General features: G+C 42.6%; 1 protein-coding gene and 1 long non-coding RNA gene across 2 annotated transcripts in view; one reads left to right on the forward strand and one right to left on the reverse strand.

Annotated features, from left to right (window-relative positions):
• The first annotated feature begins 4,256 nt into the window (after nt 1–4,256).
• Nucleotides 4,257–19,271, forward strand: LOC142788252 (uncharacterized). Its single transcript, XR_012889317.1, has 2 exons — nt 4,257–4,782; nt 19,008–19,271. It is a non-coding gene; the product is annotated as an uncharacterized LOC142788252 (long non-coding RNA).
• The window catches only part of mts (protein phosphatase 2 catalytic subunit mts), a 47,111-nt gene continuing 41,847 nt past the window's right edge, over nt 14,042–19,305 (reverse strand). Inside the window, exon 6 of the mRNA XM_037413453.2 lies at nt 14,042–15,918. Within this exon, the coding sequence (XP_037269350.1) occupies nt 15,846–15,918 (73 nt within the window). The 3' untranslated portion in view covers nt 14,042–15,845. The remainder of the gene's footprint in view (nt 15,919–19,305) is intronic.

The following is a 19,305-nucleotide window of genomic DNA, read 5'->3' on the forward strand; positions in this document are numbered from 1 at the left end:
AACATAACTTTCAGGGCTCAAGAAAGCCTAAAATTGTTTTCTTATAATTACTAGCGTATCCCTGCTGTTCAAATTGTTTTGATTACTTAACAGGGCTGTAAAAAAAGACACTGACCGATTAGATTACATCAACTGGCTCAAACGCACCCAGGACAAAAAGCGCGTGCCATGTTCACTTGAAGCTCATGCAGCAACTACAGTGGCTTTGCATGTGCAGTTCTTTTATTTGGAGCATAAGTGGCAATAGCTTTTGCTGAAGCTATTTTTCAGAAGCACGCACTGTAACATAGTGCTTTATTAGTAATTGTTGGGGTTTAACGTCCCATAACCACGATGTGATCTTGAGAGAGGCCGCAGTGAAGGGCTTCAAAAATTTTGACCATCTGGGTTTCTTTTACGTGCACATAAATCCAAGTACACGGGGCTCAAACATTTTTGCCTCCATTGAAAATGTGGCCACCGTGATGTGGACTCAATCCTGAGACCTTCAGGAAGCAATTTGCTTGCGATACGAAACATTTTTTTGTTTTGTTTTCATATTAGACCCCTTCAATGTTTCTTATGATGCTATCTTGTATAGACCCCTGGAAACCTTTTTTTTAACAGTAAGATCTCTGTAGCCTTCATACCTGATATAAATTAAATGCAGTACAGTTTAATAAGACATCTCGGAATGGTGTTAATCATAGTATGCTTAATACGAGATGCCGATTCTACGGCCGTTTGATACTAGAGCATTTCTGGTCGTACAAAATGTACGGTAACCTCATAGTCTGCGGATGCAAGTGCTTTTAGTGTCGGCAACTTACCAAGTTTGTTCTGCTCATAGTTGGTTCATCTAGCGCACTCCAGTTCTTCAAGCTCTTCGCTGAACTCGGCTGAAGTCACCAGCCATGTGCACCAACAAGAACAGAAATGTGGGACAACAGGAAAAAAAATGAAATGGGCTGGCTTGGGAAAGATCGAACTTTTGCAGAGTAGCAAGCCAAATCACATACAGTGCTCATGGAATGAAACTCCATATAAGCTTTTAGTATAAGAACTGGTATGTGTGCGCTTGTTTGACATAACCATGTGCTCCAACTACAACGAATTTGGCCACTGAAGGTAATGCTGGCTCTTGTGCACCTTGAGTGCAAATACTGCTGACATGAATCGAACTGAAGAATATGGAAGTGAAAGTATGTGCATTACTCATTTTACATACTTGCTTTGCAGTCCATGAGCACTGTACAGCAGCATATGTTGCATACTGCGTGAGGTTACTTAAGTAAATTTCAACTCGTCATAAAGCTAACAAGCTTACAAGTATATTGGACAAAGATGCCACATTGAAATTCACAGTGCAAATGACAAAAGTGATATTGTGGAGGAGGTCGGATAAATAGTCTCAATTTGAATGTTCTTGTGCAACGGCATTTAATTCAAGTTAAATGCTCCCTTTATTGCGCAAGTGCACCATGAAGTGCTTATTTTTAAATAGTTTATCAGTTACAGCATGTAATGCAGTGCATCAAGTGCTAAGTGTAATGTTGAGATAGCAGGCATTTTTTGGCCTATCAATTTCAGGCTTACTTCCAAGTTAAATTGTGGGGAACAGTGACATAAACACCATATGGTTATGAAAATTCCATAGTGGGCAGCTTTGTATAGGTCTTTTACACATTGAAAAAAAAAAAGACACCAGTTACAAGTACTTCTATTCTGATTACACTCCTTGTTTCTCTTAACTGCTTTTCAAAATTTTTATCTTTCATCTTCCCCGGCTGCTCTTAGAAAACATTAGCTGTCATGCAAAAAACTTTTAGGTGAACACTCTGGATAAATGGTCAGTGTTACAACATACAAACACTTTTCTTACAACGCTGTGATTATATTGTCATGATAATTGTGGCAGGGTCCTCTATGGAGCACAGAGCTTTGGACTTGCCATGTCCCGAAGGGGCTAATCATAAGGCCAATGAAAGGTTGAAGCGGCCATTGTTTTTGGGGCTTGTAGCAGCACTGGTTCGAATATTCAACTGACATGTGGTGGATTGTAAAGATGAAACTACTGCAAATCGCCTAGGTTTGCCTGCACAAACATGTACAACTTTGTATAATGACTGCAAGTGCTGTATTGATATCCTTGCCAAATTCGAGTGCCCAAAGCTGTATTTTGCCCTTTGTAGTTTCTCGTCCATGTAATATCTCTACTATGAACTGCAGCAATTGTCACCTTGTGAAAAAAGGAAATTGGTTATTTAAATTATTACAACGTAAATATTGTTATGGAGTGAGCAGCACATAACAATATTTTATCCGAGTAAATAATGACATCTAAGGAGTCTGCGCCAGACTAGGTTTGGCTACTGGTTTCCTGCTACATGCACCCAATCTGCCATCAAAACATTGCTGCTGTGCGAAAGAATCAAACCTGTGACCTTGTGATTACCAGTGCAAACATCATCATGACTCCCCTCGATTTCTCGTGTATGCCTGTGCATGTGTTTGTATGTCGATAAATGCATACACATACAAAGCATAAAATATTCTAAGAGGTGCATTGTCAAAACTCCCCCAATTCAGGCTTTGTCAATAGACGCCATATTACCCCAAGTGAGATTTATGCAACAAACTCTTCTTCTAGCACTAAACAGTGCCTTTATGCCCTGCATGTTTCTTCACTCGACTCTAATTTGGCAGATGAACTCGTTTCTATTTTAGCGATCTGCAAAATCTTGAATACTGCAAAGATTGCATTTTCACTTTATATTGACGAATAAAGCCCTAAAAATCTTTTTTAACTATTTACCCTCTTGGGAGGATCATGTGCAATGCATTCTCAGGATTACTCAGAAGTAGTAAACTGACACTTTTTTACTAAATGGTCACACGTCATGTCCACATTAAAATTTCTCTCTCCTGGGCATAATGCTCAGATCCACGAGTCAAGATTTAATATGTCATGGCATCGTGACTACAGGCTAGAAGACAATGTAGTTTTCTCACTGTAAAGGACCAGGTTGTACAAAAATGTCAGCTCTGAACTAGAATACCTACCACATATTGCAAGGACAATCAGATAGCCCGATATCCTGAATGCAAAACTAAGGAACATTTGCAAAGCTGAAAAAAAAAAAAGAAAGTAGCATTATACAGTGAAAAAAAAAAGTGTTTTTTTTTTTTTTTTAATGCCCGAAAGAGTTATTATACTGAGCAATAATGCCAGACCTCTTCTGTATTGCAGCATTTGTACTTGGTCATAATCTGCGATGTTCATGCCTATTCAAGCACAGACGCGCATACTACTAGTAGGGTCAGAAGGGGTGCTTAAGAGAATGTTAAAAACAGGCACAACGATCCTGAAATGCTGAATAGTGAGGTCTTGGCATGACTGGGTGCACTGCGAGACAAGCGTAAAAAATGACAAGTAGCAATATTGTCTTGAAATCGCCATACCAGATTTGAGTACCGCCACTACTTTACCCTCTTGAATTAATGTATATAGTCAATTGCAATGAACTTGGACTGTCCTGACAAAACTGCTATAAACAGTACCTACATACCCCCAACCACTCGACACATGCAATATACTGCAGGCTTTGACAACATACAGTAATTTGTAGAGGTAGTCGCACATATTACTAGCAAGGGCAATAATGCACATAACCACTTTCTCTTTTTCTCAAGCTTCTGCAACATCTTATGCCTGGCACTCTGTCACTTTCTATTTCTTTCCTGGTCCCCCTTTTTTTAAGGTGATGCACTTTGCTACGGTTTTTATCAAATTGGAAATGCAGCCTTTCAGCTCCAAATGTCCACAGATATCGGAGAGTCTAGTGGTTTTGTGTGTGCCTCTTGTGCTGTAGTCTAAAATGGTCCGTACGTCTTAACTTGCTAAATGATATAATTGATTGAAATTAGCAGCATATTATTTTCGAAAAAGACAATGAGATTAAAAAATGGTTGTATATTCGGAGAATATTACTTCTGTAAATATACTGCGGTCAAATTTATTACTGGGAAATCAAGGGAATGATTTGGTTTAGATTGACTAACTGCGCTTTCACAACTCTACTGCCATATGTTTCACAATGATAAGTTCTTTATTAGCAGAGAAAATCAAGGTTAAAGTTTCATTTTAAGCTTTTGCGCTGAAATCTTAGCGCTGACATCAAAAATTTCAATATGTACTTTTCGTATTTTCGTGACATTGGCACGACGAAGTTTTCTGAAACTTCGTATGCTAGGTCTATGGCACCCACAGATGCAGTGGCGTAACTAGATAGGACGGCGCCCAGGGCAAATATATTTCCGCGCCCCTCATTATGCCCGTGATAATGTTTGTTATTATTATTATTATTATTAATAATAATAATAATATTATTATTATTATTATTATTATTATTAATAATATTATTATTAATAATAATTATTACTACAGCTCCTATTAATAATAATATTATTATTATTAATAATAATAATATTATTATTAATAATAATTATTACTACAGCCCCCCCCCCCCCCATTAAAAGCGCTAATGTAGGCTTCCGCGATTGCCTACTGGCGCGCGGCGGGCCATTTCGGAGGCCAAGGGCCACCAGTTCTGATTTCGATGAGCTACGCCCGCGTTTTTGTATAGTATTTTTCTTTTTTTATTCAAACTTCCGGAAGTCCCTTACCCGTCATTGTTCTCTTCCAGTCCACACTGCAAAAATCTTGACGGCACGGGCGCTTCCCAGGCCCAAGTTTCTCGTACCTAAGCTTTCGCGCTATTTGTGCATCCCAAGGAATGCAGGGTGAGTACAAAACAAAGCAACCAGCTAGACACCGCGCCCTCGGGTCTGGTATGGGGGTTAAACTGGTCGGAGTGTTCTGCCGTTTCGCTCCGTTCGCTGTTCCATTGATGGAGGTCATCCTTGTGCGGCCGCATTCTTTCAGGGAAGTTCTTGGTTTCTCCAACGTACGAAGCGGGGCAGTCGGCACATGCTGTCGGGTACACTACGCTCTGCGCTTTTTTCGCAGGTGCGTGTTCTTTGGGCCAAAGGATGAACCTGCCCATGGCGGTGGATGGCATGTGGGAAACGTTGACCCCCGCCCTTCTATTGCTTTGCTGGCGCCCGCGATGCAGGGAATCAACAAACGTCGCCGTCGTGTCACGCTTTCTCCGTCTTTCCTCCAGAGAACTCTGCGAATAAACGCCTTTGTTTAGCCTTTGGTGCCGAGGTCACGGATTATATTCGCCCTTCCTTCCGCCGCTGCGTGGACGATTAGTCGTTGGACGATCGGCTATTTCGTTGGAGTTTTCTGTTCTTACTCAAAAAAGGTGCATTCGAACTTTTTTATTTTATTTTGTTTACGTACGTGGTTGGTTTCAGGGAAGCTTTCAGTAAGTGGTTTGGGAGGCTGGTGGGGTTCGCTGAAACTCATCTAACCCAGTGCTGCGGAGCACAAAACAAAGCTTAGCCGAGGGTCATGGGAAGGCACGGAGGTAGCGCAGCAAAATGAAAATAGAGGATCCTTTTCCCGATGCAAAAGCCATTGCGGCAACCCTTTCCTTCACCACCATCCCCACTTCCAGTCGTACATTACAACCTCGCCCCTCCCCCCTTCCAGGCGGTTTTACGGAAAAAAACATTGACAACCTTTCCAGGGGGCGCCAACCCGAGGACTCGGCTTGGCGCCCCCTCCCTAGTGGCGCCCGGGGCACTTGTACCCCCTTGCCCCCCCCTAGTTACGCCACTGCACAGATGACACTATACTTATACTTAAAACCTGGATATTCTGTATGGCAGACAAGCACTCTACCACCTGATGATGATGATGTGTGTTTTTTAATGGTAATGGCAGTATTTTTTAATTAATCTGTGTTTTTTTAAGTGTGGCCAGCCAGCACTCCCTCCACCTCCTATAATTCGTTCGTATAAACATTTTGTGCTGTGAGGGATATTAATCTCAAAACTAAAAGTATGACACTATTAATGAAACTAAAAATATGACATTATTAATAAAATAGAGTTTTAAAAGTAACATTATTTACGTAGTGCAATTTTTATCGAACATAATTACTGAAAAATAGGCACTTTTCTCAAGCGAACAAGCCACCTCCTCTCTTCCCCCCCCCCCCAAAAAAAAAATCTTGGCTTTGGGTTATGAGCTGTTTGAAGCTGTGGAGACAGATACATATTTAGCCAATTCCTTATTTTATACTTGCCGTTCACAGTAAAGTGCTCCATATTTTAACAGTATGAGCTGAAAACTGCAGCCAAAAACCAGGACCATGGGACTCGCAGCTTTTTCAAACAGATACACTGTATAAAGAAAATCTTTTTTTTTTAATTAAACTACTTTTTCACAATATCAGAAGCACCACTTTTACGACAATGAGATAAGTTAGGAAACGCACAAAAAGAAAATACAGGTGGTGATGCAGCATTGATGTTGCTGCACCTACGTACCATGGTATCACAGATTCTGGTGGCATGTGCAAAGGCATACATTCTTTATTGGTACTTAGTAAATATAAATAGAACGTAATATGTAGGAAAAAAAAGGAGACAGATGGAGTGTTTCATCAGGAGCCTGTCACAAATTTTTTGTCCCGTCTATTGCACTTTGTTTCGACCAAGTAATCACCAACTGGGCCAATCTTCTGCTCTTAATTGGTACAAATGAACTTTATTGTTTTATAAGGGAGCCAGCTTCAATTTTATTTAGCCAATATGGCGATAACAAAAAAAAAACAGATGAGACTCAGCGACTTCCTAGGTGCTGAAGTGTGGTGCAAAATTCAAACTAGGTTTGACAATTTTTCTCTCAAACAAAACCAACCTATAATGGTGAATGTCAATAATATAAGCTTCTCAAATAATAATTTATGAGTCTAAGCTGCCTTAGTGTTTCACTTTGTGGTTCAAAACTTTTAACCACTTTCCAGCTGAGCTGGTCCAAAATCATTTTGCCAGTTTTGAGCACTGGATAAGAAATGCATATGTGCAAGAAAATCTTAGTGGATATTTATTTTTGTAGTTGATATTGTGTCAAACTCTATCGGTAATTTGAGAAGGCTATGATGCCTGACAGTAGCCTGCTGCAGCCACATTGCATTGTCGGGAGGAGCCTAGCTGACAATGAACCCCAAAGCATTTAGGGGCCTGTCACCATGTTTCAGCTTTTCATTGCATAAAGTGCAGTGCTGGGTAATGGCAAATAAGTCTGCAAAGCATGAGAAGTGGCACTATATATTACAGCTCAGTGTCATTGATAGTGGTTTGACACACTTCTGTAGGGTACAGTATTGGAAGGCAGGCTCATTTCTTCCTCAATGGGGGGATGAATATGAGCTTGCCCCAAGGGGCGCCTACTGACGCCATGAGCCAGTTGGCCGATGACTTTTCTGTCTGGCCCATGCACTGGATTAATTCGTTCAGGTCATCTAGGTAAGCCTCTCCAGCTTTCTTCAAGGTGTCCTTAACCACTTTTCCAAGTCACCATTGAATGACCCCAGTATTTCAGGTAATTGGCTCTCAAATAGATTGCGGCAAAAATTTTGTAAATCCGTCAAGAATGAGCGGAGTCACATGCCATCATAGCGAGGCCCCAATTTTAAGGGGCCCTGCAAAACTTTTTGAGCATGGTCAGAAAACTCTGCCGATCGGTAGTAGAGGCTCCCGACAACACGCGAGCCAAATATTATAATACAGCACATGGCCTGGAATTCACAATAAATTATCAAACTCGACTAAAATTTGCTTTCTCTTCTCTCGACAAATGACGGAAGATGCATAAAAAATCACTCGTAGAAAGCCCATCTATCAGCCATTAGCTGACTTGAACATGGCCCGCTCAGTCATTACAAATATCACCGCGGGAGGCCGCAGCTTGTTCACGCGTGCGCGCACGATCACACTGAAGCCGCGCATTCGAAAAAAAAAAGTGCTCAAGGTCACGAGGCGCAGGTAACGTATTTGCTTTGCCCCTGCCATCCCTCCCTGCTTAGCTTCCAGCGTTTTCGTGGGGATGAAAGAGAATGTCATTGCAGCGTGCGAGAAATCTTTGCAACTCCCCTCGCACTGGACGAATTCTTGAAATTATTGTGGCGTTGAGTTCGTGAAGCAATGAGCTCTTCCAGTGAATTCATTCCATGGTTACTTGAAAAAGTGTTTCAGGGCCCCTTTAAAGACAAAAACATTCTTTTTTCTTATATGAGTAAACTACTGCGCTTGCCGAGAGAAGGCGCTTGGTAAGCACCAAACACGTGAAGACACAACGCATGTGGCAAAGCCACTTTTGAAATTGACGCCAATTTTCATGCCATCATAAATTTTGACAAAGTCCGCTAGCACCTACGTGTAACCAAACAATCTGACGAGCAGCGTGTAACCAACCAACCTGAGTTCCTAATCAGTAAAAATTAAGTACGTTGTCCTCTGAGGGGGCCAGAGACTTCCAGTACAATAGTGCATAGAATATAAGTATATTCTAGGCACCAAGTTTCAACAAATTTTGTTGAGCCAATGTTGCCAGAATTCAAATAAAGTTCACATTGAATGGTGACGCCAAGTGTAGAAATTTCACCGTGAAATAAAACTTAAACCTTGACTTTCTCCGGCACATATATATGCCTACGATGGTGAAATTAGTGCTTTTCACAGTACAAGTTATTAACCTAAACCAATTCATTATAATTAAATACGAATCATTCCTTCGCAGAACTCACGCACTTTGAGCCACGTATCTATCTCTATAGCCGTCTACATGGGAGGATAAGAGGGCTTGAGTAATATATATGGATGGTCATGACATAAACAACACAGAACTCCCATCGTGTACATCATTAAACGCTTTCCTCTGGACACATACCCAAAACCACGATGTGAGTATAAGCTACAGGTGATTGACAAGAACGGCGATAACAAACACCGGTAATTTAAATGCAAGAACTGACATTGGCAGTGTAGACCCAACGAATGCGAAGAATAAATATCAAGGTCTCAACACGAATCAAACCCAAAAGCTTTGCTTGGCAATCAAGTATTCTACCACAAAGCCATGCCAGGTCTCGACCCTGGGTCAGAAAAAGCAGGCGTAATGTTGGTGAAGTGTTGGGTACTGTAATTTTATAAACATAAAATAGGTACTTCTACGATACAGGCGTCACCCTGATTTCACTGATGTTGCCTACATAGCACTAGCCAGCGCTACTATCCTCGCATGCATGCACAAAGCGTTACATATGCTGTTGGCACCTTTATGCAACTGTAAACAACTGGTTACATAGAGCATATAGGACTGTTCAATATATGTGCGTACCATACTAGTACACATCTTAAGCGTACGTAACTTTATAACGTTTCGCTAAATGAAAAATTTACACCACAGGCACATTCTCTCCACATGCTTCACTTGACATTGATTCCCATGGCAAGTATGATCTGCCATTTTTTTTTCATCTTACTGTTTAGCGGTTTATCTCATCTAACGATCGCACTAGAAGCTACATCGGGAAGAATGGCAAGGGAGAAAAGCAACGTCAGTTCACGTCATGATACAATGCCACCTAGGCCGTTCGGACGCTGTCCGTTGTTCGGCGTCAAACAGCATGGCGTCAATCCCGCCCACCGAAGAGGAGGATGAGCCTCTAAACGCAGAGAACGCGCTTACTTCGCGCGCCGCCTTTAGACATCTCATAAAGCCACGCACGACTCCTATAGTTTGGACGAGCTGTTCATAGTGTATGCTTCGCGCAGGATGTGCTTTCTCACCGAGGCCGAGGGGTGTACTCGCAGCGTCATGGCATTAAGGTTCCTTGATAATTTATCTAGGGATTTGATTCACATGTGGGGTTTAACGTCCCATAACCACCATATGATTACGAGAGACGCCGTAGAGGAGGGCACCGGAACTTTCGACCACCTGGGGTGCTTTGACGTGCATCCAAATCTGAACACACGGGCCTACAGCATTTTTGCCTCCACCGAAAATGCAGCCGCCGCAGCCAGGATTTGATCGCCCGACCTGCGGGTCAGCAGCCGAGTACCTTAGCCACTAGACCACCGCGGCAGGCAATTTATTTACACGGAATGAAAGATGGAAAACAGCAGAATGGAGAGGCCGCCTTCTCATGATGGCCACGCTAGGTTTGCAGAAATTTACACCGCAACAGTGGCCCGCCTCCAATGCGAGAGTTCGATTCTCACTGCCACCGGCTTTCCCAAAGAAAAGCAATGCCAGGACCTGGCCCGCTCGGTAGTCTACCTTTTTGCGTACTTGTCATTCGTTCCTATTTCAAGCTGTGAAGCACACTAAAGATCGAGTCAAATGGGTGTCGGGTGCCCCGAGCAGCCTGAGTGCGCGTGCTCTTTTCCTTTGTGTTCTCCGAGGGTGCAGCTGCATGAGTACAAAGGAGCACAAGAGCGTGCATGCTTGGGCGGCTGGGAGTCCCCGGTACTGAAACACCATGAATAATCGTCATCTGGCTTTCTTGCGCATCCTTTCTTGAAAACGCGGCGCTGGCCATTTGAAGTGGTGAGTCACGCTGATGGCGCGCATTCCGTATCTCGACCTGTACCGGGCGCGCAGCGAAAATGCAAGGAGAGGAACAACAAGACGCCCACAGGCGTATCAGCCGGGGGTGCAAGGGGGGCGCGAGCCCCACCACTGAGAAAAGTTTAAAGAAGCTGACCCCCCCCCCCCCCCACTTTTGACAGTGGGCACAGTCAGCTGCACGCTGGGGAAACCAACAACCAAAGCGAAGTTTTCCTTCACCACAGTAATCACTCAATTGTACTGTTACGAGGAAATGAAAATGTTACCGGCTAGGGAATGTCTTAACATAGTATAAATTTTCCTAGATTTCTGCTGTGACAATTGTCCTTGAATGTTCCTTGCGGTGCGGGCCGCCTATGCGACTCTTTCGCACCTTAATTGTACTGTAGCATTGCACCTTTTTCCTTCCTCCGTGTTGCAAAGCGAGCTACGGCGCGAAAGCGTCTTGTACTGGCTTTGTTGTGGATTGAAGCGAGCAGTCGTTTTGTGGACCAGTCAGAGCATTTGCTGCTTCAGTAAAACTGTTTTCCTTCATGAAAAATGACTAGCGTAATCACTGCTTTATCGAAGCTGCTGTGAGCCGATAATTGTGACGAATCTTTTTAAGTGCTTTAGTCCTGCCGTACTTGAAGCGCCACAAAAAGGTTGGCGCTTTAGTCTCTGAGAAATCCGATCAGCCTTGCTTACAGGAGCGATGGCAGCAGTTTACTAAGTTGCGAAGAATAAAGCAGTGGACTCGAGTACAGTGAGAAGCTCAGCTTCTAGGCTTACCCGCCAGCTTGACCCACCGGACCAGCGAGAAAGTGACAGACCATGGTGTTTTGCCCGATGAAGGCCTAATTAGGAGTCGGGCTAGTTACTTTTCATTCAACTTGAATTGTCTTTTACAACTCAAAATACAACTCTGACCGAAAAGAAGCACACACTAGCAGCGCCGCTTAGTTATCTCTCTCAGCAAGGATTAGCTCACACAGATGTACACACGCACATACACTCTAAAAAGTTTTCCGGAGTAACTGCGCAGTATCACGACGAAAAGGGCTCTTTGCTCCTCCAAGAGACGAAATGTCCGCAAAAGATTGCACACGGAACCGCAAGAGGGGCACTTTCCTCCTTGCGGAGTAAAGCCCCCGTTCTTTGGGGTATAGTGCCTAAATATTTGGGATAACGGCAGGATATGTTCATGCCGTGTACAAACGACTCATCGGTGCGTACACAAGCCCGTTTCATTCCAGACGTTTCTGTAACGTGTTGTGGTGTAGTGGTTAGTGTACGAGCATGCTGACTGAGTGGTCATGAGTTGATTGATTGATATGTGCAGTTGAACGCCCCAAAACGACCATATTATAATCAGAGACGCCGTAGTGGAGGGCTCCGAAAATTTAAACCACCTGGGGCTCTTTAACGTGTACCCAAATCTGAGCACACGGGTATATATGTATGTGTGTGTTTGTTGCCTCCCCCCCCCCCTTCCCGCAAAAGACTTGGTACGCCACGGAAGACGCCCTTTTATTAGCTCGAACTAGCGCGCTTCGGTTATCTGGGCGGGACGCTCCTGCCTTTTCAAACACGAAAGAACGATGATGTCTTTCGCCTTTCTTCATAGTTTTACCCAACTAGAGAGAAGCCGGGCGTGAGCATATCCTTGTCCAAAATTATTTTTCGGTAAAAGCACTTCCTACATTTTTTTTGCGCTTGCTTGTTGTAGCAATTTAAAGTGCCAGCATTGAAGTAATTTACCTTTCCAACACGAGTTTGCCACACTAAAAGGCTGACTTGATTCCTTCTTTTGCAGATTATGGTAGATAACGTGCGAGAAAACTTACGACGTGATTGGCAAAACTTAGCTGTGATTAAGCACAGCGCAATGTCGAGCACGAGAGAGAGCTTGAGCCATCTGTAGATCATCTTGTCGTAGATGAACATTGGCAGCGGCTTCAGCTCCTGCAGCTGCTGGTTGGCCGGGACGACCACACTTTGTGAAGTCGTATGAACGGAGGTCATTCAAGGTACAATGCACTGCAGAATGCTGCGGAACAGTAAAATGTATCTTAAAAAAAAAAACAACCACGGCAACAATGCTGCTGCTTCTATATAGCCCTTTTGGACAAGTGCCAAGTTGCAACACGAATGGTACTACCTTAGCGATTCAGTTTGCTTGGAAGTAACGAAATCTGGAACAAGACGAGACAACAGCATGAATGAAACACGCCATGCGTGCGACAGAAACGTAGCACCATTATGCTCACCCAACAGGTACATCAATCCGAAAAATTCGCACAGTGTGCCAGCCAGCGCGTAGAGGTTGACATATCGTTTACGTTCTTGATCATCTGTGCGAAAGCATGAGAAATTTATTTGCCTAAGTGCAGCGCACACGCTGGAATAAAATAACTGAGACACACTAACCAAGCTTGCCATACATTAAGCAGAGATTGGACTGTATGCCGAGCATGATAGCTGCAATCGCAAACACTCCTATTGTTGAGTCTTCTATGTACATCTTCTTAGCTGCGTCGGAAATACCACAAAAAAAAAAAAAAAGGTTAATTTGTCTGCTAGGAGCAAGCGACAGGCAAAGTGCTTGCGCCGCAAGACCACATGAGTAACTACCTTGAAAATACGAGTCTTCGTCCGGTGCCGTGCCCTTGGGACAGCGATTTCAGGTGAACTACAAGACCTGGCCACGTTGGAAGAACAGCATTCAGTAGCTCAACACATGCCGAACGCACAATAAATTGCACTGCGTCGTTTGCGCCACTAGCACCAACAGCTTTTTTTTTTTTACCCTATGAAAAAGCGTTAGTGCGGTGTATAAGCCAGAGCAAAAAAAAAAAAAAAATGCTTACGGTACGACATCAGCAGGATCAACGCTCGGAAGAGACTGCTCAAGATTTCCTCCGTCTCAAGGTACGCCCTACCCGATAGGAAAGGCGGAGAGCGCGCAGCGTCAAACTCCGGCCGTTTTGACGGACAAGACTTACCTGTTCTCGCGAAGAGCTTGAACAGCATCAGAGCAAGCATGAGGAGTATCGTGAACAGGACCTGTATTGAAACCGCGTTTCAGAATTTCTCGGGGGCCCGGACCAACGGAGCGCAGCCGCGAGCGGCCACAGCAGGCTGCCGGCCGATTCACGCGCCCGCGTTACCGTACGGGCACGCGGGCCACATTCGTACCAGACGAAACACCGCCAATGGTACACAATGACTACGAAACTCCTGCGATGTTATTATATTACCAAGTATTTTCTAGTTTTTTTTTTCTTCCTCCTTGAATCTTTTTTGATATTGCCTTCCTTCATTTTTTGTATTTTCTTTTTTTCTAAGCAATGGTGTAGTTATTGTCCATAGAATACTTTGTTTTCTTGGCCAATCCCCCAGAGTGGGTATGTGCCATGGATTTCGGGCTACAAACACTGGCACCTACCCATTCACTGGGATCGGCCTTTTTTTTTAATGCTACTAAAGGTTCACACCACTCACCAGAACACACAAGATAACGAAACAGAGTCCAGATGAGGGGTCAATTTTATTTCATTTATTATAATGCTCCATCGCCCTACCTTCCTGAAGCATGCCGGAAAAAAAAAAAAGAATGTAGGAAAGGGGGGGGGGGGGGTCACTAACAAACTTGTGCGGACAATCTACACCACCTTCAACTCCACAATTGCGAAGGTGACTGTGTCACACAAAAACTACACCTCCATTTATACAACAGACTGATTTCACCTCGAGTTCAACATCGTCGGCTACAGCCGGGTGTGCGTGTGGTAAGTATATTGTGGCCTGAATGACGACTATAGGACCTCCTTCCATTTCGTAACACGTACACAATTTAAAATACCCAACCTAGAATAATAGGCCACACAGCTTGCATTAGGAATGCTCTTGGTTATAGCACAAGGACAATACAGAAAATTGAAAGCTGGCATAGCTGTAAATATAAGCATTATGGCAGCGGCAGGATCTGCACATGTGCAGTGTGCAAGGTGAAATCAACCTATTGTGTTGGCGAACGCGTTCCATAAAAATTCCGCTTAAGGTGTTCCATTTAAAAAATCCATTCTCTGAAAACATGTCACACAATTGGCATCTCTGGCTTCGAAACTGATTGTGACGGAAAAAAAAAGCGCAGCATCCTATACAAATGCCAACAAGGTGTACAACTCTTCCCATGTCACAACACGAACAGAAAACATTTAATACAGTGCAAATACACGTACATGATCTTTCATTTTTTTCAGTGAGCTGAGCAAAGTACATTGTGCCAGAAATATGCGGGAATACATGCCTATTTTATTGCCTTCTATATCCCGCTTGACTTGTCGAATGTTTTTTTTTTTTTTTTTCCCGACAAACGCAAGTTTACAAATGTTGCAAATTCTGTCTCTGCTCAGGGGTCCACAAAGGATTTGTGAAAATGTTCATGGATTGTGGCAAAGTACTTTAACATGTCACAATACCATTAATTCTTCTTTTGAATAAAGGCAGTGCTATTTAATTGTGCGTTTCTGCAGGAGATACTAGCAGCACTAACAGCAGTGTGACAATGAACACTCAAGAGGCCACACACCAACAGCCACTTTTCTCATTACACACGATTCTGTTGATGGCTTGTGGCAAAAAAATAAAGTTCAGCTGCAAACAATAAAGACTCTTGCACAGACATCCATCTCCACTCATTGGGCCCATGGAGAAACTCCAATAGAGCCTTAATACACAATCAGATGTTTCCACAGAAATTTCATGGCCTCCTCCATCATACCTATTACATGAACAGCGGCTCTTTGCATGAATGCATTGTTTTTCTCTCAATGAAGTGCCTCAGGCTCCTCCACACCTTGCAAAATAAACCAAACTTCGAAAACAAGTTGTTTGGGAAAATTCGGGTAAGAATTGCATTGGAACTATGTGCAAATTTGCCAGTTGTTAAGCTTTACCAACCAAAAAATGCAGAGGACTGCTTTATTTAAAGAACAATGCAGAATTGGACACCAATGAAAAAAGAAGTGCTAAGAAAAGGAAAAAATGGAGCTATCTCCCAGGCCTTTACGCACTGGTACCCTAATGGACCAGCCAAGAGACTCTGCATTTCAGCAACCTGTTCACTCTTCTCAATAAATGGTAGTAGTCGCTAAGAAAGTAAGAAGAGCTGGTGTGAGCCTGGTGCAGGCATGTAAATCATCACAAGTGCTTCCCAAGTGAAATTAAGAGTACAGTGCTCAAGGACAGGAGGTAGCATCACCAGAAGGGTGGGAGGGGTTGGCATACAAGCAAAACAGACTTGTTAACATCTAGCAATGTGGTACACGGCTTAAAGGAAGTAGTCGGGTGTTCTTCGGGTGACGTGCGGCTCTCCTCTTCGAGGAGCGGGGTCGAATTGGAGACTGAAAGGCAAGACAGAAATGACATTGATGTAAACAGAAACAGCAACAAGCTCTATGCCTTATGGCACCTTGGCAATAACAGAGATAACAGATGCAGGTGAACCTACTTACATAGTGCTGGAAGAAGAACACCCTCCCCCCCAAAAGAAATATTCAATTAATATATTTTCTGACACAGTGAAAACCATGTACAATCAAATTTCCACATTAATGGAGAATCTCAACGCTACGAATCTCAAGGGGGAGTGAAAATATTCGTATCACCCAAAATTTGCTATCACTAAAAAGGAGAAGCTTGCAATGGCTGTGCAAGACATCAAAATCAAAGCTGGTCAATCCTCGCGATAAGCAGCCTCTTCGGGTGTATGAACCTTGCTCAGGTGGTCCAAGGCCAACACTGCCTCGGCACAACAAGACGCAGCTTCTTTGAATCTATTCTGAAGACATACACATGCACAGTCTCGATAGCGATGTGCACCGCATCTTTCTCTGGACGACAGCAGTTTTCATGATTTGTCTCAAAACTAATGAAACCAGGTTTTGAATGACGATATGCACACAGAACACTTATTGCTATCAAAAGAACTCGCGTGTGTCTATCTGGGACACAAGCAAATGCACGCGTCAAAGCTTCACTTGAGGCCTACTGAAAACTAGGAGTCCACGTCTGCTCTACCGTAGCTAAAAGCTAATAATACAAATACCAAAACGCTTCTTGCCTTTTTACGACTTTGACTACGACTTACGACTACTGTTGCATCAGTTGTGCATCTTCAGAGCTGCGTGGTCGCCATCAATAATCGCGTCAAAAGAGACTGTGGTTTTTGGTACATCAGCGGTTGCAGTAAACATTAGTTCCATTTTCAATACGTATGCATTGGCAGCACATGTACATTCATAACTATGCCAATGTTACCAATGATCGCGTCAGCCACAATTTTGGTTGCAGTGGACCTAGCATCAAGCAGCTCTGCTTTGATTTGATGAGCGTTGGATGCATATGTGCTTTCGAAGTTTCGTCAGTTTAGCTGTCGCCATAAATGATGATGTAAACATTAGTTCAATTTTCAATACGTATGCATTAGCAGCACGTGTACATTCAGAACTATGCCAATGTTACCAATGATCGCATCAGCCACAATTTTGGTTGCAGTGGACCTTGCATCAAGCAGCACTCCTTTGATTTGGTGAGCGTTGAATGCATGTGTACTTTCGAAGTTTCGTCAGTTTAGCTGTTGCCATAAATGATGATGGCGTACGGGAGGCCCACGTGCCTTTAGAGCTACGTCATTGCTATCGATGATCGCATCTTCCGCTGTTTTGTCCACTATGGTTTACAGCGAGCAGCATGGCTTTAACTTGGTGAACAGCAGACGCATGCGTACCCTCAAAAGTTTCATCGTCACCATATATGATTGCATCGATTGTGACGGCGGTTTCTTCCACAGTGGTTGTGGTGCACGATAACCACTGTAAGCACTGTAAGCGCTCGCGTACTTCCGATGCATCTGGAGCACACTGCTCTCAGCCGTCAGTTGACGGGTTTGGTACTCTAGTTCATATCAGGCACTTCGACGCAGAGGTGTTCAAATCATCCAAATTTCGACCCATTGGACACAACTGAATTCAGCCAGAGAATTTTTTTATTCGTATCACCGATATTCTACTGTATATGTCACCATAATTCAACCAATGACGACTGCATAGCATTAGAAAAATTAAATCACACAATGATGCCAAAACTTTGCAAAGAAATTAGCGCAAAATATCAGTAAGGTGTAAAAACTGGAAAATAAGTCAAAACATTCAGAAATGTTGCTGCACATCATTTGCCAACTGGATTCATAAATAGAAACAATGTACAATATTAACAATTCAACAATTGGTAATGAGTCTTTATAAGTACTTGGTTGTCTATTTTTCCATCAATTTTAATTGGATTGAACACATAGAAATGACCTTGACAAAGACAAATACTATAATGTTACATTTCATACACAGAAACTTGAATCTAGCTTCACAAACCACGAAACAAACCCTCTAATTTATGTACGTAAGATCTGGATTATGACTGCATAATCTGAGATCATCATCAGCAATACTCAGCCAACAAAAAATGGAAGCTTAAGTTTATTCATAGTATTTACTACAATACAATTAATCTGAATTAATATCTCTTAGTACTAAAATACATCTTGATTTGTTAAGTAACAAAAAATATTAGAATACCCATACAAAATGCACACTTTTCAGTAGTTCCTTCTTTGTAACAACAATACAGAAATGGAACCATCTCCCAGACGACATTATCAATGAAAGTGATGGTGAGCCTATTTCCTCTCTGTACAATGCCCACAATATTACTCTCAATAGTTTATTATCTCGAAGCATTGTGATTTTTAAAATGCATGATTATGATGTTTTTATAATTTGTGTCACAATATTCAAGCCTTCTTACTTTTATAATAGTATCTTCGGTATTGTAATATCTATTGCTATTTGCGTTATTTTGTGCCTCATTTCTACCTCCCCCTACGACATGCCTTTTGGCAACGTAGGTGAAATGTAAATAAATATAAATAATACTTGTTTTGCTCCCTTGGGGCCTTGCAACACGAACACAGTTAATAATAAGTCACTTAACAAATTTGTTTCTTTCTGACCTGAACCAAGATTTAGTGGACACAGGTTAAAAAGCTAAAAGTACCTTCTCATCCCTTGACATATGCCTGCCAGTTTCCTGCTTTCTTAGGGCATATACAGACATGCCTGTTGGTCATATTTACAAATAACAGGGTGTCCAGATGGCCCAGGAGCTGAAAATCTCAACCATGGCAGGCATTATGTCATTGCGTCATAACTACAGTATTTGGGGACAATCTTTTGCTAACCTGAACCAAGAATTGTTCCTGTACACAGGCAAAAGAGCTAGAAGTTTCCCTGTTTGGCAAAATACTGATCCTGGAGATCATGCTTTTGATCACAAGCTGCCTCTGCATTCTGACAGGCTCAGCAATATGAACACTATTTCACACTACAGTGGCATAGCAGTGTCATTGCGTTTTGATAACACCCACACTTCCATGCAGGTGTCACGGAGCCTCAACAAGGACACCAAAGGAAACAAAAAGGTCTCTCACCTCCATACTGAATGGACTATCTTTGTTGTAACAAGTTTAAGCACACAAAAAAAGAATCAAGAAAGTAAAAAAAAAAAACAATATTGTGCCTACGATGGCTTGACTGAAAATTAGTATTCACAAAACCGGGAATTGTGACACTTATTTCTAAAACAGCCAAAATACAGCAAGCTGCCACAGCAAGGTCCATTAAAGAGCAACAGAGATGTATTACACCAGTATATGAGTGTTAATTCAATTATAACAG

Source organism: Rhipicephalus microplus, unplaced genomic scaffold (assembly GCF_043290135.1).
Source record: "Rhipicephalus microplus isolate Deutch F79 unplaced genomic scaffold, USDA_Rmic scaffold_49, whole genome shotgun sequence".
Classification (NCBI taxonomy): Eukaryota; Metazoa; Arthropoda; class Arachnida; order Ixodida; family Ixodidae; genus Rhipicephalus; species Rhipicephalus microplus.